Source organism: Protopterus annectens, chromosome 15.part0, assembly GCF_019279795.1.
Source record: "Protopterus annectens isolate FY-2018-M chromosome 15.part0, PAN1.0, whole genome shotgun sequence".
In the NCBI taxonomy this organism is placed as follows: Eukaryota; Metazoa; Chordata; order Ceratodontiformes; family Protopteridae; genus Protopterus; species Protopterus annectens.
In genome coordinates, this window is record NC_056749.1 from 391,786,834 (window position 1) to 391,810,719 (window position 23,886).

General features: G+C 37.2%; 1 protein-coding gene across 1 annotated transcript in view; it reads right to left on the bottom strand.

Moving 5' to 3' along the window:
- The window catches only part of LOC122789835 (connector enhancer of kinase suppressor of ras 2-like), a 340,361-nt gene that overhangs the window by 6,364 nt on the left and 310,111 nt on the right, over nt 1–23,886 (bottom strand). Inside the window, exon 8 of the mRNA XM_044057273.1 lies at nt 8,442–8,638. Coding sequence (XP_043913208.1) covers nt 8,442–8,638 — 197 coding nt within the window. The remainder of the gene's footprint in view (nt 1–8,441; nt 8,639–23,886) is intronic.

Sequence of the window (23,886 nt, forward strand, 5' to 3'; positions counted from 1 at the left end):
TGCAAGTAATAGTAAAGATATCCCAAAGGACTTAAAGCTAAAGTTAAATTCAAAAGCAGGTCTTCAAGTTAATTGTTTCTTCTTCTGATAGTAAGTTATTCCATTATTTTAGTGTAGCTGCTATAATTATTATCATCTAGTATGAGTGCCACACCAGACCTTGAGATTACTGCTTGCAGGGCAGTACTTGTTAGATTTAGTGAAGAAAACTGAATGTCCTTTCTTTCAGGTGAAATAAACATGCTGCTGTCTTTGGCAGAAATCATTCTTTTTCTCTCTGTCTCTAAAGTTTGTTTTGTAATTTCAGGTAGTGTATGATGAGGGGAACTTAAAATGCACACTATAATAAGAATTTGAATAATCACTCTTTAGTATGTTTTTACTATTATTCAGTAAATTAAATAATAAACCATTTATGTTGGTGTTTTGTACTGACTGGACACCGGAGTAGACGTATCTCATGCTTTATCTGTGAATGCTTGCCAAAAAAAAAAAAACTTGCATACTGGTTTCAGTTGATACTGTGTGTTCCCAACAGAATTATTACTATGTCTACGACAACATGAAAGGAAGTGAGGCACTGCAATAGAATTTCAAACAGATCCTGTTTTAGAGGGACTGAGATTATATGCTACCTGGGAATCATCAAACAGATAACTGACAGAAACTACAACTCATCTATTAATCATCACACCATGTCCATCATAATTAAGGTTAATTAACAATAATTCATGGGATAAGGGGTATTTTCACAGAGGAGAGTGACAGTAACCCTGCAGTTTCAATGTTTGTCTATTTTTTCTTTCTTTTTTAATTAAATTTGCATTTGCTTTAGAACTTAAATGTTCACATCATTGTTTTTACCCACTATAAGTAGATGCTCAAGGACCTTGTTTCTGAAGCAAATGCCATGAATGTCAGGTGCAAACATATTTACTAGCATGCAGAAGAAAAATCAGTGCACCAAGCTTGTTCAAGTATAGCAGCTAACCACTGAGCTGCTGCTGGCCTTGACCCCTTGTCTCAGCTTTTACTTCCTATTCCAAGCTGCCTTCAAGCCGCTTGACACCTTACACCATACCACTTTTGTATACAATACATTCCAGAGCCATGCCATCCTCTCTCTGCAGTAGTGTTTTCTCACTTCTGATTTGAGTTGTCCCTGGTGCAGCTGTCACCTATGCCCTTTCTACTCAACTTTGTCCTTTCTCTCACTCCTCCCATTTGTCACCAAAACAAGTTGTGCATCTAAGTCTATTTTGTCTGCATTCTAATATATCCATATTCAAGGATAAAGGGAGTCCCTTGAATGCTTTCATTATTTTGGGCACCCTGCAATGCATGATTTCCAAAAGCCTAATTTCCCATCCTCTGTATGTTCACTAGAAATGTATGCAGTACACCAGATGTAGTTTCACTTGCATCATGCCAAAACATTTCTATACTTGAAGACATTCTTTCCTGGATGTCTGAAAACATCTCCAGTGAAACAGTAATCATTGGAGATGTCAATATCAATTTGCAAAACTTATCCAGTGACTCACCAGCAAACAGTTTCAACATTTACAGCTTTACACAACTCATCACCATCCCCACTAGAATACAAAACAATAGTAGCCTTGGTTCTACCCTAGAGTGATCCTTGTCTCTGACTCCCACAAGTACTCAAATTCCAGTCTTCTTCTTTCAGCTTTTCCTGGTTAGGGGTTGCCACAGTGGATCATCTGTTCGCTCATGATTGGCAGTGGAGTTTTACGGTGTCGAGTTGCCAGCCCGGCGCCCAACCTTCCACAGAAGGCACACGCATGCACACACTCACACCTAGGGCCAATTTAGAGTGTTCAAACCACCTACTGCATGTCTTTGGGATGTGAGAGGAAACAGGAGCACCCAGAGGAAACCCACGCGACCACAGGGAGGACAGGCAGATTCCGCACAGAAGGCACCCCAGCCGAGAATCGAACCAGAGAACCCCTTGCTGTGAGGCGGCAACACTAACCGCTGCACCACCGTAGCCGCCACACTCAAATTCCAATGCATTTCCTAATTTCTTAAGTGACCACCTACCTGCATACACTTATAGAACCACCCTGCGAAAGCCCAAAACTCACACCTGCAAAACATCCAGAAACCTAAAAATCTTCAGTCGAGACCTCTTTAATGGTACATTAAAATCATTCAACTTGTCCATACTAAAAGCATTACTTCTCTATTTCAAAAACTATTTTCAGATACTGTTAACAACTTAGCCCCTCTCAGAACAAAAAGAACAAAAGTAAACCATGCACCCTGGTTAACCAAATCCACTATGCAAATATTTCAAATCAGAGATAAAGCTTAGAGAGATTGGCAAAAGAATAAAAATGATACAAATGTTCCAATCTATAGGCAGCTGCGAAACAAAGCAAAAAAAAAAATAAATAAATAAACGCTGACAAAAAAATTATTTTCCAGAACAACTATCCAACCACAAAACCAATCCAAATTTTTTTGGAAAACCATCTCATCAACTCTTACCCCTGGGTCCACAGAAACTCCATCACCAACCACAGACAAAACACCAAGTGAAATCGCAAATATGTTTAATACCCATTTTATAGACAGCATAGCTTAATTAGTTACAGGCTCTAACTCTATCACAAATGCTAACTCCACAGATAATACACCCCTCTCCCAAGCATCCACTAAAGACAGCACAACCTCTTCTCTCCCTTGCCAAAATACATCAACACCTAACACTCAATCTTCTTCCTTCTCTCTACATCCTGTATCCACTACATTAATACGTAAACTTCTTCTCAAACTAAAACCTTCTTCTTCTTCTTCCTTGGATGCTCTGCCATCAGAATATTTAAAACTTGCTGCTGAATCTATTGCTTATCCTGTCAGCATACTTATCAACCGATCCATCAGTGAATCTCAAGTCCCAACCTCTGGAAGCAATCTATAATAACACCTCTTCACAAAGGAGGTAAATCAGACTGAAACTACAGACAAATCTCTATAGTATCCCCTCTATCAAAATTACTTGAAAAGTGTGTACACTTGCAATTACTAGCTCATTACACTTGCACTAACTACCTTATCCATAAAAAACGTCTTATACCCACTCAACATGCATTTAGGCCTACACACAGCCCAACAACTGCCATCATCTCCTCTACTGATATAGTAAACAAAGCCAAGGACTCCAGACAATTAACCTCTGTAATACTACTAGAGCTGTCTAAAGTCTTTGACACAGTATCATGTTATGAATTTCTACAGCAACTAGGATATTCACAACCTTCTCAACAACGGTTTAACAGCTATCTAACTAAAAGATAATATGTTAAATGGCAAGGTTACTTATCACAATGTCAGACATGCAAAACAGGAGAGTCCCACAAGGATCCATACTTGGACTCCTTCTGTTTAGTATTTTCATCAATAACCTACACATCGTCACCCTGCATAGCACATTAATCCAACACACTGACGATTCCAGCATCATCTCCTCATCTAACAACATACCAGACCTTTTGTAAATAACACAAAACACCTTTACCTCAATAGAATCTTGGGAAAAGAAACGCAATTACTGCTTAACCCCAACAACAGAAAACAAACTTCTACTTTTTACACTTAAAACAGTCTCATCTAAATTTAAAATTTACTCCCAAAACAAAACAGATTGAAGTTGTAACACACATTAAGCCTCTTGGTATCACCATAGATAATAAACTCACATTTGATCAACACATACACAAATGCTATTTAAAAAACCCACTTCAAACTTGGGGCACTCTACAAACACAAAAACTTCATGGATCCTTCATCAAGAGAATGCCAGCCAATACCTACTCAATCCCCTCTCTACTATACAGAACTCCTATTTTCACCAACCTGCACTTGTCCGTAAAAAATAAACTTCAGTCCTACTACTACAAGATCATCAAGTTTGCCACAGTCTTATCATACTGCTCTGACCACTGTAAAGCTATTACAGACCTAAACTGGCTTGAATTTCCCCCCTCCCTGCCCATCTTGACTATCTGCAACTATCTATCTATCACACATAAAATAATATACAAACCAGATTCCTGTCCCACTCTAAAATCTATTCTGCACAGCTACATTCCTACTGCAACTCTCCATTCATTAGATAAACAACTAGTAAGTGTACACAAACCTAATAGGAGAGCCGGCTAGAATCTTTATTCCTATGCTATAGCTAAACTATGGAAGATTTTACTAGAACAAATTACTAGTATTGATAATTTCAAGAAATTCAAGATTATACTAAAAAGACACCTTCTTAACTCACCCATCTGCCTATGGTCTAAAACAAAGATATAACCCACACCTCTCCCTCTTAACTTTTCATAGTCATCTTTCTCCCAAACATTTATTCCTTTATCCACCTATGCCCCTTTTCTATTCATTTTACTCACTACCCTACAACTACCTCCTACATACTTCTTATCCCCCACTACCTCTTATCCCCATTTCTCCTACTTTCCTACTGACTTACTCCTTAACTCTTCTCTCAAACAGCCAACATCTTATCCTTACTTTCTCCTCTAAACCTCCACCTCATTACCACTATTAATGTCCTTCAATATACACCACCTTCACCTTCTCCATTTACTATAAAACATTCATTACATTACTTATTCTTGAATCTGCTTATAATCTACCAGCAAATGTATTTTTACATATGACTTTAATTTATATTTTGTTAAACAGATCAGAACTTTTACTGTAAGTGCTATTTCAGCAACTGACGTACAAATTATTGTAACAATTTTTGCAACTATACATGTTTTTCTTATATATATATATATATATATATATATATATATATATATATATATATATGTAATATTTTTAGCATGTTAAATATTATTATTAAACATCACTGGAGCTTTTCTCCCTGGGCCTCCTCTGAAAATGGGTTTTTGACCCAGTCGGACATTCCAGGTAACCAAATGTCAATAAATAAATAAATAATGTAAGGATGCCCACAGAATCATTGAATTCCACTCCTCATTCTGTGCATTCCAATTCTTAGGACTGTACTAGGCAACTGACTAATAGGGCCTTTATAAGTCTAGCCATGCACTCCATGTATTGTACTGGCCATTGATTCTGTCCTTTTATATTACGCAGCCTAATTCTTCATATATGAGATTTCATTCCTCCCAATTTATTTTGAGTCACTGTAAAGAACAGATATTTTCTAGGCCCTCTGCACTTTTTAAATAAAATCACTGCTGCCATCTATCTTTTCACAATGCAAGATGCAGCAGATTTCTTCAGATTATTAGTTTAAAAATGTATCTTGCTCAAGTGCCTGTCTAACTTCTGATACATATATAACAAACAGGAGTAGTGAAAGCAGTGAACCCCATGACAGTCCTCCACAGCAGTACTGAAGGCACCAACCCTCAAATCTTAATTTTCCTACCAACTTGTACAAAGCACAGACTCAGTGGCCTTACTGATACCAACATACACCACATCTGCAGTGTTGATCACCAGTATGAAGATACATTCGCAAAAGTACTGATACCAACATACACTACATCTGCAGTGCTGATCACCAGTATGAAGATACAGTCACAAAAGTGAATCAAACTGGAATGGTAAACCCTCTGGTGAGTGCAGCCATAAAGTTGACCATCAGCTAGAGAAATCAAATTCAGGAAGTCAGCCACCATACTGTGTAGAATGTATTTCATAACTTTCTCAAGGATATGTACTAGATTAACAACCATCTGTATACATCCAAGATTGACCTTTAACCCGGAGAACTAGCATTACTAACACCTACTCTTCCTGCACTACTGTATTTATTATGACAGACTCATGGTTCACTGAGAACTCCTGTCAACTACTTTAACATTACGTGAACAAAGTAAATACAAACCTTGTATCACAGCATTACGTTGACCCCTGGCTTACATCCATTCTTCTTCCCTTGTTATAATTCCATTTCTTTGCCCCTTGTTTTCACTCACTCAACCTTTTAATGTTGACCATTGGCTATATCGCTCCAGCGTTTGCAAGTTATACAACAGTTCTGTTTTTTTTAAGTAAAATAACTTCCTTCCAATGCATGTGAATATTTTTTGCCTGCTATTCATCTCTAACATCCTAAATATATCCTTGTCTATATTTGATACTGACATCAAAGGGAAAAGATTTTCATATGTCTCTTCCACTGCTAAAGAAGCTGGAACATGGACATACAGCACAGAACCAGGGACTAATGTGAAGGACCAGATAGCTTTTGTTTTTTTCTGAAATGGTAATGCAAATGATGGAATCTGAGGCATAATTACAACATTTTTAGTCAGATGTTTTAATGAGATATGCCAATAAAAATTAGTAGTGGAAAAAACAAAAGTCTGAAATGAACTGAAATGGAAAGAGAATCTGCAGTCCTTACAATTCTTCTTTGTTTTCACTACCAATAGATATACTTAATAAAATGACTGCTGATTTAAAGAATTCTATAAAGTTTCAGACCTCTGCCAAACAATTTGTCACAAGATATCCCATTAAAGAAGACTTACAAAGTTAGAGTGATGCTTTATATTGGCTATGAAAGACAAACAGTTCTTCATTTTTTACTTTATATTACAGGACACAGGCTAGACGGAGTTAATAAAAATAATAGCATACAAAATATGAAGGCACGTGTGTTTTCTGAGGTTTTTCTGTGTTGGATAATGCATTAATACTGAACATTAAGTTTCTTGTGTTCAAAGGGAATCACACATATATGCCACATAAGAAACTAAATGTGATCTTGTTTGTGTGCGTATGGTTGGTCTCAAGATAACACAAAAATAAACAGTGGTGCATGCCTTAAGCGAAATGACTATTGAAACATTTCAAAAATATGAACTACCACAGACAGAAGATAACAAATCCTCATTGCTGAGAAAAAGGAAAGAGAAGCCTTGGCTGGAGAGTATAACTCAAGCAAAATAACAAAATCAGAAATTAATAGGAAAGGCAAAGACCACAGGAGCAGAGCTTCTGGCTTGTGGAGGTCAAATAAAGATAATTAAGTACCACAATAAATGGAATATGCAACAGATGTGTGCAAGGTTAGCTTGAAAAAAGGAAGAAATTATTTTACCCATTGCAGCTATTTCAAATGGGTACTAGATTGGGTTAGAAGTGGGCTGTAGGAAAGAGATGAAACGTGTATGTATACTAGTGGGCTAACAAAAGTGTGGAGATTTACAGGAGTTCCTAAGCTATATGCCTCAACAAGGTAACTATTAGCTTAAAAGGCAAGCATGCAGCATGTCTTCAGTATGTGGTTATGTATTCTTATTCCATAGTTATAAACGTTTAAGGTAGTCAATAATGACAGCAGTAACATTTATGATAATATGAATAGTTATATTTTATTCACTTATAACAAAGTATCAATGTAGCCTGTACCTGGAATATAAAGTAATGGTGGCACTGCCCTGTAATCAAAGTCCTTGGGATTCTCTGATTTTGAGGTCAGAAAATTTGCCCCAGAGTTTGCATTATACTATAGACCCAGATTAATTGAGGATATTATATTTCTGATGATTTCCAAAAAGAATGTGCAACTTTTCCAAGTTTTAAATTTGTAAATCAGTTAATTTAGATTACTTGCTGTATAATCACTTCCCCTTGAAAGAAATAGCAGTGCATAGAGCTTCACCCAACCACTGGCCAAAGACTATCTGCCACCGAGATGACAAAATGCTTCATTGTAATACCTTATGCTAGGGGATTTTCAGAATCCCAAGGGCCTTAGATGTACTGCTGAAATAGTTCACGTTAACTGGTCCTGCAGCCTGTGAAAGTCAATTAGCATTTCAGTTGTTATTGTCCTGCACAGGAAGCATATTTATCTCTGATATTTGAGAATTAGCTTGTTCTATCAAGGTTCCGATGGGTTTCCTGAATATATGTTTTCTTTTTAGCCACATGATATGGTTGCAATAAACCAACCATTTCACTGGCAATGAACACTCAACCCATTTCTATTACATGTGAGCAGATGGTTTTAAGCTGCTCAATATATTTAAATGAACTTGTCCTAAAATGATCTGAATAGAACAGGATGAAAAGTACCTAGAATTCACCCTGCATACCACATCTCTGAATTCGGAAACAAGTTTAGTCTGAAAAATGAATGCTGTCAGTGGTAGTGGCTGTGTCATTAACATCTAAAACCTCTCCCATTTCCATTCATTTTACTTTAAATGACAGAGTTATTATTTCTCCACAGCAAAGTACTGAGAGATAATGTCCTTTCAAAAATTAGCTCTTAATGTTCCTAACAAAGTAGACACTAGCATTTCTATTGGTTCAGTCTTCAGATAAGCCTTAGGATATTAATAAGATGCACGCACTTTCATTTTAGGGCTTCTCACTGCTCCAGCTTTGAAGTCCTCTCTTACCTTTAAAGTACTCCTTAATGCTCGGATGTGGTGCATCTTTTCATTAACAATGGGATCATTGCATCTCTTTACAAAAGATCTCCTGAACTCCTGCTTTGTAGAAGGGCGCTGCTCTCCAAAGGCTGATAAACTCGCCTGCTCAATGGATTTGTACAGCTCTTGTAGCCCATCTGTGGACTCCTGGTCATTCTGATTACCTAAAATATAGATTAAAAAATGTGCTGTTTCAAAATGATCAGGGATACTACTTGAATATACCATCTACTGATGTGGAGAACTTGACCACTTACTATGTTAATCAGAATTTGCATATGCACAATTTTGTACATTTGTATACTAATTTTATACCACTAGGAAATCATATCATGAGGAATGCTACTCATCCTAAAATATGTGTAATAAATTATTAAATAAAAGAGGTACATATATGCATGGTGATGAGTAAATTGTGATTTTGCTTAAGACTAATTCCATAGCTTATTGCAATTAGACATTTTCTCACATCAGTCTATGCATCTAAGGAATATGGTATTAAGTTAAACATGGTTTTAAAAACAGATTTTGCACCTGTGATAATCACGAGCAAGGAATCAAACAGTCAGACAACATTTTTAACATGCTGGCTTTGGAATGCATGCAGTTCATTACAAATGTAGCTAGGGATGGTCTCACATATAAGCAGTGGCTTTGAGAAATCTAGAAATCAGTGTAGAACAAAGAAAGTAAACTGCAGGAACAAAGTCCAGTCTCTTATAAGCCACAGGAACAGTGCAACAAAAAAGTCTGAATAGTAACCTGAATGGTATGACTCTCGAGCAGGAGGGACAGGAGAACATAAAAAGTACAGATGTGAATGTTGAACTCACCATAACAGTAGAAGTACATATGATCACTGCTGCAGCAGTCTTAGTGGTATGGGTTATATCCTGCCAAGGATATAACAACTAGCCAGCTTCCAAAGCTTCAGGGTACCTTCCACTCACCCAAATTGTCAAGAAGCTTGAGACGAGCTGACTAAAAGACAAGTTTCAGCATAAAGCGTTTCAGGGCTTTCCACCCAGAACAGCAGGAGGCTGAACCCTGAACGAATAATGCTAGGAACAAAATATATGTCCACACCCTGGCATAAAAAAAAAAAAACTACAAAAAAAAACAAACAAAGGGGTGGGGAGAAGGAGTGGCTACTGCAGCTGTCATCATTCAAACATCTGCTCTTATGTTAAGTTCAGCTTACACAACTGTACTGTGTTTTTCATATTGATCACTGCTGCAGTAGCCTTAGCTATATGGGTAGATTATCACAGCTAACTAAATTTGGGAGGTGGAAAGAGAAGAGTCCAACAGCCCCCGGAGAATGGTCCTAGCAAAGCTTGATCTTGTCCTAGAGATGGAATCAGGCTTATACCACTTTGCAAAAGTATGTGCAGATGGCCAAGTAGCAGCTTTTAGGCTAATGTTAGAATCCAACCCTTTCCAAAAAGCCAAAGATGAAGCCAAGGTCCTGACAGAGTTGGCCTTGACCCTGCCTGGAATGGATTTGTTATAGTGTATTCAACAAAAGGTAATAGACTTAGACAATCATTTGGAAATAGTTTTGACACAGGTTGTCCCTCCTTACCTTTAATAGAAATGAACAATTGCTCTGAAGAACTGAAAGATTTAGTTCTGTCAAGACAGAACCTGAGTTTTCTGTGGACATCCAAGGTATGGCATATCCTTTCCCCCTCATTTTTAGGCTCAAGAAAGAAAACAGGGAGATGAATAGTTTGGCTTAAAGTAAACTCATGTATCACTTTAGGCATAAAAGAAGGATTAGTACTTAAAGAAACCCTGAACCTCTGGAAAATGAAGTAGGGTTGACTCACCATAAGAGCTTGCAACTCAGATACCCTTCTTGCAGAGGTTAAAGTGATTAGTAAAACTGGTTTCTATGTTAAGAACCTCAAGTCAACCAGATTAGTTGGTTCAAATGCAGAATGTGCTAGTATCTCTAACACAAAATTAAGATCCCAAGTAAGGGCCACCAGTTTTATAGAAGGCCTGTTATGCAAAACCCCTTTTAAGAACATTTTGACATGAGACTGCATTGACAGAGGAAGATCCATGGCCAGTCACACTGAAATGGCAAATAAATGAACCTTGACAGAGGAATGAGGAAGGCCATAGGATACTAACTCACACAAATATTGTAAAAACAGAGAACAACTAACTTTAAATGGGTGCTGGTTATGTTGCTGGCACCAACTAGAAAAACCTTTTGCATTTGATTAATATATGATTTTCTACTAGCAGGCTTTTTTGTCTCCATTAGTACCTGCTGCACAACCACAGAAAACAAGTGCCAAAAAGGAATTAAGACCCTATTTTACAGACAGTCAGTCGAAGGAGATGGATGTTGGGGTGTATCAAACACCCCTGGTCTTGTGTGAGTAGATCCAGTCTATCAGTAAGCTTTAGTTAATTGTCCATGGCCATTTCCAAAAGAAGGGATAACCACGGTTTCATCTTGGGGGATTCCTTCTCAATCTTCAGAAGTATTCTGGCAATTAGTAGAAAGACATACAGAAACAATCCTGTCCAAAGAAAAAAAAGGCATCTGTCTTTCGGGCTTTCTTGCATGGATTCCTAGAATAGAATTTTTCCAGTTTATTGTTCAGAGAGGAGGTAAAGAGGTCTACCTGAGGAATTCCCCATAGATGGATCAAATCTCAGAAGATTCTTGATCTAGTTTCCATTTGTGAGGGTCTGCCCTGGTCCTGCTCAGCTTGTCTGCCACACAATTTTGCTCTGATGGAATGTATGCATGTAGAATGAGACTGTGCTGTAAAGCTATATCCCAAGCTAAGATGGCTAGTCTGAAAAGGAGGTGCAAATTGGATCCCCCTTGTTTGCTTGTTGATGTACCACATGACTGTGGTATTGTCTGCAACCACTTGACGAGATTCCAGAAACCAGGGATGGTCCAGAGAGTTGGGTGGCTTGATCAGGGCAGGTATCTCCTTCATATTTATGTGCTTGTGTCTGTCCTTGGTGTCCTACATCCCAAACACTTTTATCTCTCCTGAAACTGCTTCCCCTCAAAAAATCAGACGTGTCTGTGCTGACTGACTGGTTTGAAGCCAAGCCGGGATGGAGAAGGGGTGACCTGGATTTAATGATATCTGTTGTCTGCACTAAAAAAATGTATTTTTAACAAGCTCCAGTACTAGGATCTGAAATGGTAAAGGGTGTTGATGCTGAGATCCAAGAGATTTTAAGATGACGCTATATCTTTCTCATATGGAATCTTGCCAAGGGTATCATGAGAATCATAGATGCCATGAGAGCCAAATCCTGAGGTACTCCCTCACAGTGACTAAAGTCTGAGTGGAAAACCTTAGAAACAGCTTTAGATAAATATACTTTTTCCAGTGGAAGAAAAGCTCTTTAAACTGAGTTGTCTTGTTGACATCCCAGGAACACAAACCTGTGGGAGGGAGCCAAGAAATACTTCTGAACGTTCTCTTGAAATCCCACTTTGTGCAACTGATCTCTCACCTGAGAGAGAAAGAGACAGGGAGAGAGAAAGATTCCTGACACCTTGAAAAAGACTTTAAAGATATAAGCAAGACATCTAAATATGGAAAAATGTGGATACCTGCAGCCTGCAATGGGCTATAATCTGAGCTAGACACTTTTTTAAACACTCTTTGTAGTGGATAGTCCAGAGGGCGAGGTAGAGAACTGATAATGTGATCCAGATGCATAAAAAAAAAAAAAAAAAAAAACAATTAAAGTCTGGATGACTGGGGGTGTGATGATAAACATCTTTTAAGCCTAGTGTTACCAGGAAACTTGAAAGAGGAAGAGGAGGTAACAGGTTGTGAAGCGACAACATTCTGAACTTGGGCACTATCACAAAAAGGATTTGGAAAGAAAGATCCAGAACTGGTCTCTAAGCATTTTCTTTCTTTCTTTGTCACAAGGAACAATCTTGAATAAAACCCCTTCTCCACCTAGGAAGGGGGAACTGGTTCTATCTCTCCTTGGGACAACGTGTGTTAAAGAACAGGTGGAAACAAAGGAGTCTGATCTGCAGGATGAAGAATGACTCCCCTGGAAATGAGGCATTTCCTCTCACTGCCACCTTTAACCATGATGAATGATTTTCAGGACCCATTTGTTTGAAACAATCTTTTGCCAAACAGTAAATGGATATTTAGACTTTCTGGTAGTGAAAAGGGGTTAGGGTGGGAGGAGGTCACACGGTATCTTGAACAGACTTTCAGACTTGTTGGAGTGTCCTTGGTTTAGGTGGTTCGAGACTTCTTTTTGGACCTCTTGCAATTTCTTCTTAAATATCTGTTTATCTGAATTCTGCTGAGGCTGTTTACTTTGTTTAATTGCCAAAACTGAATGAAGAAAAAGAAAAAACCTTGGACAATATGGAAAAGGAGAGCTGAAAAAATCATAGAGATTCCCTGGATCAGCATGCCCCTTTCATCACACTTTTTGATCACCACTACAGGAGAGAGGCCAAACAGTAAATATCTATTTAAGGGAGAATTTAAAATCTCATTTTTATCATAATCTGGGAGGTTCTGAGAATGCAGCCATGCATTCCTTCTTAAAACAGTACCAGTGGCCATAGCCCTGGAAGAAGTCTCAACAGAGTCATACACACCCTGCAAACAACAAGTAGTGACCTGTGCAATATAAGAAGCAAAGTTATTTAAAGCAGATTTTTCTTCACAAGAAGAAGGCGTAAATAAAACATTAATTTTTTCCCAATTAGTCAAAACAAACTTCATATGAGTCTGACAATTCAAAATTCTGAAAAATCAAAGTTACATAAGTATATACTTTTTCACCATACCTATCAATAATATTTCCGTTCTTATTACAAAGAATAGGATTTGGACTTAATTAAGTGCTTAGCAGCAGAGGAGTCAACCAAGCCTATAGCTGCTGTGTCAGATTTGGTTATAGTGTATAAAAATGTAAAATACTGAAGAACTTTATACACCCTATCTGCCTTTTAGGGAGAGCTGGTTGACTATCAGGAATACTGCAGTCAGAAAGATACACATTGTCTAAAGCAGACAGGACAGGAGTAAATGGTATAGGTTCTAGAAAATCCTTCTGTAACAACTCAGTATTTTCCAGGGGACTGAAAAAACTCAGATTACTCCCACTGAAAACATTGGGACACTCTAGCAATAGTCTCTGAGAAACAGAAGCCTCTTCAGGTAAACTCAGAATCCAAGCTCTCCTCTTGAGTCTGAATCAGATGTCTGAGGTCAAAACCCTGAATCCATCCCTGGATCTCCCTGTTCAGATTCAGAATCTTAAATCACTTCAGGAAAAGAGGAATTCCTCTTTCTTTTACAATAAACTACTTTACAAGGATCAATAGCCTGAATTACACCCTCAGCCATTCCTAGTAAACTACTGCTATCCAAGAAAATTTGGAAAGAAGTAGATACATGCTTGTTTTTCTATTTATTTTTTGACAGGAACAATGGGGGCAACCATGTTACTAATGGCATGGGTAATCCTTTAAGACTGATTTTAAAAATACAGGGATTTGGATAAGTAATTGTTTCTTGCAAAATGATTGGCTTATTTTTATTTATGTGTTTAAATGTTGCTAGATGTCTTATTTTAAACTTGTCTGAAGAAGAACTCTGTTTGAAAGCGCTTATGTGTCTGTTTCTATTAAAAATCAGTTTTGTTTCAGCCTTGGCTTTGGTATTCCTTTCTTCTTTCTGAAAGTCACTGTACTTTAAGGCTTACCCAGCTTTTTGCATGTTGGAGGTGTTTCTCTTTTTGAGTTGTTTTGTATTTTTCCTCCTCATGGGGTTTCAGTGATTCTGCTGCTCTGGATTGTGGTTCCAATTTAGTCTCTAAAAGGGCTATGGATAATGATCACTTATATAGGCTGCTACATTTAGAGGACAATCCTTTGCTTAACTACAGTCCAAATGCTCAAGACTGGTCTGCACTTCAACAGCCAGAAGGGAAGGTACAGCAGTTACAAGAAATGAAAGGTTTGGAAAATGATTTATAAAAACTAAAGCACCTACAATGGCAGACACTGCACATGGAGGCATGTTTGTTCCATCGCATTATTCCCAGAGTCTGAGAACAACTTTAATGCCTACATATGGTGACAGTTATACTGATTTACTTTCTCAATAGCAGAAGCTGAATTTAGAACACAGCTTCAGTTACATTTGTTTGCTTATTGATTTTTTTGCACCCGTTGAGGAATTAGTAAGTGCTGTTGAAATAAGGAAACAGTGCATGTTAAATAATTATGATGCTGAACCATGCCTGGCAGCCTTTGATGAGATGGTAGATAATGTCTCAGCATATGAAAATAGATTTAAAATATAAAAAATGAAGAAGCTGACCCGAGATTCTAATGACTTTGTATCTGGGAATGTGTTTACTTGGCCACTCTTTAACGAGCAGAATGGTGATAATAAGACTACCTCTGAGAAGTTACTAAGTGCATAATCAGCTATGGCAGTTGAAAATTGTACAAATTCTGCTTCTGGTACTTCAACCAATGACTTGGCTTCAACATCATCGCAAAGACCTATCGTGATTGACGACAAAATAGGAGGGACTTCCGGTTTGCAACAGCAAGATGTTAGGCGGAAAGTTCCCTCTTCTCAACAGGGTTTTGGAGATTTAAAGCTGCCTTTACCAATGAAATGAATCAGGATGGGAGAGCGAGAAAGGGAAAGGAGCCCGAGCAGAGGAAGGAAGAGGGGTCGTTAGCATATCAAAGAAATACCAGGTACAGTGCTCAAACGTATGTGGAAGATGGTGCAGAGTCCCTAATTATTAATCTTTCCAAAAATGTACTGTGTTAGCTGAAATGTTGTTGCTGGAAAGAGGTTTGACTTTTGTGCCCGTAGAGAAGTCAGATTTTTCTGATGTGCTGAATAATTTGAGACTATTTATTAGAAATATAGCCCTAAAGTTGCATTTTAGTAATAATGACCTTTCTTCAAGTGTGAATGTTTTTAAAAAATACGAGTTTGTTTTAACCACCTGTAGACTCTAGTTTAGAAGTGTTCTGTAGAAAATGTGAACAGGATTTGTTTTATTTGTTTTCAGGATCATATTTACCTTGCACTAAAAATTTTAAGGGATGTAAATTTTATAATTTCAATAAGGATGAGAAATCAGCCTTACTTGCTCTAGAAAATGATGACAGCATTATAGTTAAAAGAGCAGATAAAGGTGGTGCTACAGTTTTGCTTGATCATGATTATTATGTAAATTCTATTATGCTGATATTAAATGACTTTTCTATGAGAAAATTGATTCTGACTATATATGGGATATACAATGTACGTTTTTTTTCACCATTCGTGATTGTCTTGAAAACTTTTTGATCACTGAACAATTCTCGCAATATTTGAGTGTTGAGCATTCTGTAATACCTGTGTTTCAGGGCCTCCCTAAGGTTCACAAAGACCTAGTTTCACCTCCACTCAGGCAAATAGCCTCAGGTAGAAAATGGGTAACTGAACCTTTTTCCATTTACACAGATAAACAACTACACCCGACTCTCAATAATGTAGCTACAGTTTTAAATGATACACAGCAATTTTTAAATGATTTATATGCATTTGTTCAGGATAGTAATGTTGCTCTTAATGATTGTTTGTTGGTCACTCTGGACGGAGAGTCTTTGTTTACTTGCATTTCCAATTTAGAAGGCATCAGCATGGTCAAGTCCTTCCTAATTTCACATACTGGATTTGACATCAAACAGATATATCTAATATGTCTTTTTTTTTGAAGCCGTGCTAGAAAATAACATTTTTATGTTTCAGGAAAATTATTATTTGAAGAAGGTTGGCATAGCTATGGGCACTTTGTGTGCCAATAGCTACATCAATATGGTGCTAACAAGATGGGAGGAAGAACATATGTTTAATAGACAATGCAATACTTCTCTGCTATTCTACAGAAGGTTCGTGGATGATGTGATTTTGGTTTGGGCAGGTAATGAGTTACAGCTAGCTGATTTCATTAATTATTTGAATGATACTACATCCTTTTTACAGTTTACGTCTCATGTATCTCGAACAAAAGTAACATTTTTAGATGTACATATTCAAAGGGACAGTATGGGGAATTTTGTCACTAGGTTCTATAGAACATCCTGTAGGAAAAACACATTACTTCAGTGTAATAGTTTGCACCCTCCTCATGTCTACAGGAATATCTTGAAAGGTCAAGGGATGAGAGTCTCATGCCTGAATAATACTGAGGAAGGTTTTCAGACTGATGTTAAAATATTGTCTTCTGACTTTTTAGCAAGAGGCTATAGGAATAGTGAAATAGATGGAATGGCTCAGGAAGTAAGAAGATTGAGGGCCAGCATAGCTTCCCCTTATTTTTCTGAAAAAATTGCTATGAGCTCTCCACCCATGGAGGAGAAAGTTAATAAGTATGTACCACTAGTATTGTCTTATGCTAGTGACTTTAAACAGATAAGACATGTAACAGATTTGAATTGGAATATTTTTACTACAGATGATAAGATTAAGGGTATAGTGGGGGACAGACCCTTCTACACATACAAGAATAAGAAATCCTTAAAAAGACGGCTTTGTCATAGAGATTCTAAGCTGTGTCAGGAAGACACTTCAGACAAGCATTTGTCCCTTGGTACTTTTCCTTGTGGTAGGTGTAAGTATTGCTCATCTATAGAGATGTCCAATTTGTTCATACATCCTGTTTCTAAACAAAGGTTCACTTCTAAGGTACATGCACACTGCAAAACCAGGAATATTATTTATTTAGCAACATGCACAATATGTGAAAGTTTTTACCTAGGTAAAATGAATAGGATGTTTTATGAAAGAATATGTGAGCATAAATATGCTATTAAGAAAAGTGATTTTGCTAATGCTCTAGCTAAATATTTGTTTGAGTCAGGTCCTTCACATAATTTTATGTTTAAAGCTATAAAAGTTGTGTTTAAAGGGCCATGTGGTGGTGATTTAAAAAGTTATACTGATGAAAGGGAACTTTATTGGATTTTTAAGTTCTGTGCTGACAGGCAACCTGGTATCAATGGCAAGGTCTCTTTAAGACCAATTTTAAAATCCAGGGATTTGCATAAGTAATTGTTTCTTGCAAAATGATTGGCTTGTTTTTATTTGTTATGTGTTTAAATGGTGTTAGATGTCTTATTTTAAACATGTCTGAAGAATAACTCTGTTTGAAAGTACTTACGTGTTTGTTTCTATTAAAAATCAGTTTTGTTTCAGTCTTGGCTCTGGTATTCCTTTCTTCTTTATAAAATGCATAATGCTGACATCATTAAATAAAAAATGTTCACATTACTGTTTAGACAAAATATTATTTTTTATTATTGGCTGAAATAGGAATGCAACTTAAGATTTGGTTAAGAAATGAAAAATCCCTTAAGTAAAGAGTTAAATTTACACACAGAATCATTGCAAAAAATATCTTCTGAGGCCAGTTAGTGGCATGTTTAATTATTTAATTATGTTCAAATTTATAATGAACCTGTGCAAGGCAGCCTGCTCTCCTTACTTTTTGTATAATTTACTGGCACCTAATCTTAGGCATTTTTGAAATGTAAGAGTAATGTAAATATACTATTTTTACATGATATTCCACTTACTCGCTACCTTTTCTATGAACACCTTGTTTATCACATCTTTTCTTAATTTATCTTCTTTCAGATTCATGGCTAGACTCCTTCTGAAGTATATTATTTGTTTTATGGCCTCTATTAATCTTTAAAAGACATTTCATTTCCAGACTGCTATTTCTTTTTTGTCCTTTCTAATAAAAATCATTAATCTATCTCTGTATCCTCCAACTGCATTTTTCTTGCAGGAACTGCATTATTTTACAGTCTTCTCTTTACTTGTTGGCTTCCTGTTGATGCAAAAGTCACTTTCTTTATCTTTTCTTTTACTCAGTCTTTCTTGTGCCCACATTTGATAACTCCTTTCTCTTCTGAATACCTGTTATCATGTTGGTTTCTTCTCCCTATGACACCATACTAGTTGTAGAACATGCAGAAGCAGACATTATGTTTCTCCAGTTTGCAACTTCATGGCCTTATTTACAAAGATCCACTTGAATAATATATGATTCCTACACTACACAAAGAAGTTGTCAGTTGGTTTCTATGTCAAGTCAGAGAAAAATTGAGGCATTCCTGTCATTATTTCTTTACAGAAGTAGCAAAAAGCTCTCTCTCTCTCTGTCTTTCACAAATAGCAAAACAAATGTTTACTTTCATGTTTTAAGCAAACAGAAGATAGACTTGATTATAAGAATTAAGTCTGGCATACAGTTTAAATTAACATATGAAGTTCACTGCAGTAATGTGGCTTTATATTTATTATAATGAATCTTCTTTATCAAATTAAATTATCAGCTAAACAACTTGTTTTATAAGGGTGTTTCATATAAATTTAACTATATTTACATATCTGTTATTCCTATCTAACAACATTGCTGTTTTGATAGTTTTATAGCTATCTGCACATAAAAAAATATATATTTTTTTCTTCTGTGGGTTAGCTTAGCATTTCTTATTGGCCTAATTTGATTGCTAAGCTAGGAGACTGTTAGCATGAATGTTGGAAACTAATTAGCACAGGCATATGTGTCAGACTTACGAAAAAAACAGTAAACAAAAAGCAGTGACTGCATAAAATGTGTTATCACACTGTGTATAAAGTATGGAGTAAAATGCAGAATAAAAATCAACATATTTACGCTTTTGTCAAAAATATTCATTCACTGTTTTAACAGCAGTCTGCAGAAATAGTGATAAAATACTGGAAGTCTATTTTCATCTCAAAGAAATGAAAGGAGAAAGTCACAAAGGAAGCAATCTGTGTACTTGTGATGTGGATTTGTGAATAACAGGATTAGTTAGATATCTGATCATTTCCCATGAGTATGTCAGCATGTGAGAGGTCTGATAACCCACTGGGTTTATTCATTTTTTCTTGCATTTTTGTTTGCCACCACATTTCTTGTCTTAATAAATGATGTTAGAGATAAAGGAAAACAACATGTGAACAGGCAGCACATAGTAATTCAACAAGCCTACACCTGCATCCTACTGTTAACCTGTATGAACTGCATACTCTTTATCTGAATTTATATGAGTCTCTTTAATGTAGTCATCTCAACAAAGAGGAGATGTTTTCAGGCAAACCAGAGGATTATCTTCATTTAATTCCTCTGATTTACTGTTTTTTTACATTTGAAATAACAGTATACTGTGTATCAGCAACAACTGTTAATTATGCTATGAATTATTTTAAAAAGTAAGTTTATACATTACTGGTATGTAAAGAATATATTAAATTTGAACATCCAGCATTCTCTGTTGGAGGAAAACATCATGTCTCTTGATTCAGCTGACTTGCTGTGTATTTTAATTAAAGAAACTGTGAACACCAGCAGCCTCTCTGATATAAACACAAAGTGTAAAACTACTGCAAGCAAAACACTGAGTTTCAAGGTTTTGTTCTCCTGCTTCAGACTTCTCTCTGTAAGAACAGTGTATAACTTATACACACAAGCAAGGAGTAATACATGTAATATGTAGGAGAGAGAGAGACAGAGAAAACTCATTAATACATAGTATAAAATAAAATGTTTACTCATATCTTTGCACTGATACTTAACACAATATCACTATCAACATACAACACATCATCTATATAATGTTCCTACCTCTTCTCCACTTCTCTGTGCCTCTCACAGAATGAATGAAGGTTGAACCACTTTAGAAACTAATGTATTTATTGTATATTACACACTGCCTGTTTACTAGAATATACATATGCATTTCTGTGTAATTAATCTAAACTACTCTGTTACTGCTTACATTTATACCATTTTTTTGTTTGTGAAATGCTCTGCATTTTACCTGGGATGAACCTGAAAGTGGTCAATAATGCTCAGTGCACTACCTCAGTAAACAAATATAAATAAACATAGCTGTGTGTGCAAGCATGACCACATGAGAGTGTGTGTGAATATATATATATATATACACACACACACACACACACACACACACACACACACACACACACACACACACACACACACACACACACACACACACACACACACACACATATATATATATATATATATATATATATATATATATACACACACATATACGTGTTACGTGTGTGGGTTTGTGTGTGTGTGTATGTATATATATATATAAATATATATATATATATATATATATATATATATATATATATATATATGTATATGTATTGCTTCTTGCCACCCCTCTCATTCCTTTAAAAAGTCCTTTGAGGAGTGGAAAAGTGGATTCCCATGGCAGAAAGAGTTTTACCATCCAGGTCAGCGTATCTTTCACTTTTGGTCCAAAAAGTGTGGAACCATCAAATGGGGCATTAACAAAGGCCATCTTGAAGCCTTCTGCAAAACTGCAAAGGCACATCCAGCCATAATGTTGCACTGTGAGGCCAGTGCCCACTGCCATAGCTGTGCCATCAGCTGCACTAGATAGCAGATGCATGGATACATTCAAAGCAGACTGAAGGGTAGATAGCTAGGAATCCAAAGTCTTTTAACACCTGTAGCGAGCTTACCTGAGAATGACTTGATGAGATCTTTGGTCAAATCCCTCTGGAAACTTATAAGGTGGAGTAAATAATTCAATGGTCTGAGGGCAAACCTCCCTGAAGAATATGTCCATTTCCAAAACCAGTCCAACACCTTAGATTCTCTAGAAGGGAATAGACAGAGAAATTTTCTTCAAACAGTTCTTTCTTTGTGGCCACCGTTACAACCATGACATCTAGTGGTGGACCTTTGCTCCAGTATTTCTTGTCTTTGGGGGCTACCAATATCATATCTGGCTTCTTCAGAATAGGTGACACCACATCAGGATCCTTCCATGCCTGCTGAGCTACAATGTCAGAGGGTTTATGGGCGGTACTACCCAGGATGCACATAAGCCAATACCAAGGGCCTCAAGTAATATAGACTCATCCAGTGAAGGATCATCATGGGACCAGCCCCCTCAGTGCTTCATTAATTCAAGAATCTCTCAAAAGGTGATGTCTTCCATGGAGATCTAGAGAAGCCCTCACTTTCACTAAATCCATATCTTTGGTGACTGACTCCATAGAAGAGTCGAAGTGGTTCATTTTGCATGTCCATTTTGATGATCTTCTCTTGGGGATGATCAGAACAATCCAGCTAGACTGGGAACTCACATAGTAAGTGACCTCTAAGCCTATTGGTACCGATTGTCCATGTTGATGAGAATGAGTGGAAGGAGAAACCATACCCGCTTGAGGCTGGAATGGAGCCAAGCTTGAGGACAGCCCCTTTTCCTTTGGTCCAGCCAAAACCCTTTCGAAGGCCTTGAAGGCCAAGTCTGCAATCAGTGCTGTAGGAAGTCTTCTGCCTTCTTAGGGAGGAAATGTAAGCTTCTCAGTCTCAATGGGCTTCAACTCTGAGATTGATCTCAGACCCGAGCTGTCAAAACCCAAGGCTTTGAGGGGCAGAGACAGCTCCTAGACTTTCAGAGTTGACCCAAGTCCCTGAGCCCCAGTGTCAACACTTTGGTTCAGAGACTTGTCTCAATCTGACAGTCTGGAAGTCATGAGAGTGGCAGTGAGGGATGCTACCAGAGTCAAAGTCACTTGGACTGTAGGCTCCAGCAAAGACACACTGGTAGAGCTTGGATCCATGGAAAATGGGTCAGAAGGGCAGACCAGTACTGGGGATAATATGGGAAGGGTTGTCAGGCCTGTACCTGGTGTGTTCGAAGTGGACAGCACCAAAAGAACCCCAAATTGAATCTGCTTTCTCAGAAACTTTCTCATCATTCTGTCAACCTCAAACTCTGCCAGGGTGACCAAGCAGACCTCCAGGAAGATGCCACAGAAGGTGGTTGAGAGAATTTCTTGTCTTGCAAAATAAGTGAGTGCAATCTAGGGCTTACCTGTTCTGGTGAGATACAAAGCCCAGGCAAGGGAGGTCGGACACGAGGGTTTAGGGAATCCAAATTTTGAGATGTCTTTAAATCAGGAACTGTTGGATCAGGTGACCGTTTTCAAGACTTTTCAGATTTCTTTTACTCAGTTTTTACTTTAGTTTTGTCTTTATCCATTTCCTTAGGCTTTGGCTTGTCAATCTTCTTTGCTGGAGAGTTTGAGGGTGCAGAAATTGAAGAAAGAGTAGACCCTGTCTGAGTGGGAAGAAGAACTTTCAACAGAAGGTTCTCTTTTCTAATTTGGATGGCTCAAGAGCCAAAAGAAGCACAGACTTCACAATCAACCTCCAAGTGGGCAGTGCCCAAGCAATATACACACAAAGAGTGAGGACCCTGTGAGGAATCTTATGCCTGCAGGAGGTACACCTTTTAAACCCTTGGATCTAATCTGTCATACTATAAGCAAACTACTAGTAAAGACCCTACTGCAAGCAATAAAGGAAATAATCTATTTGTTTTGAGTTACAGGCAGTAATAGTATGATTACTAGTAGCTATTAATGATATGTCACACACACAAACATAGTACAAAAACTACTAAATACTATGCTATGACTAACTGTAGTGGTAAACTAACTAAGCTTCTATTTCAGTAAATGGTAACAGAAACTTCTCTTGAAAGCTCTTCTTTCATCTCAGACAGGGTCTACTTTTCTTTCAACTTCTGTACTGATATTAGAAAATCTATGAATAGAAAATAATCTTAACAATAATAATCTTATAATTTAAAGAGGACCCCTCCGATAAACAACTGAACACTTCAGGCAGCAACCAAAATCTGAGTTACTAAGGTGGAGGGAATTGTAGGTAGGGGAAGAGTCAGAGCCCTGGATCTGTAAGCTTCAAAAATGGTGCTAGGGTAAGATCCAGTTGGATCTGGCAAGTAAAGGTTGAATCAGATGAAAACAGATAACACTAGATCATTTACTAAGGAATCTCTTTCTTATGTTTTGGGTTTTCCTTATAAATGTTTTTTTTCTTTTCCTCACAGTAAGGTGCTTATACCTGCCCTTCTTTATAAGCATAAACTGGTTCCTTCTTGGATTAAGATTCAGCTATGGCACACCACTGAGTCCCAAAAGGTAATGAAACATATGTGCATAGTTGTCTTGATCTTTACTAATTTTGTTGCCATGAAGTTTTATTTGAATCAGAACCATTCTGAATTATTTCCTGGTAATATGCACATGCAGTGTACCCTATGAGGCTTACAGGCTGATTATATTTATTTTTGATAAGTTACAGTTTTTGAGGTTGCAATAGAAGCACCTGATTCATTGAATCTGACTCTGCAAAACTCCCTTCCAAATGTTACCATGGGTCATGCAGGGGGTTAAGCCCTATCTTCCTTAGTCTAGGGCTCAATGAAGTACGTTCACTA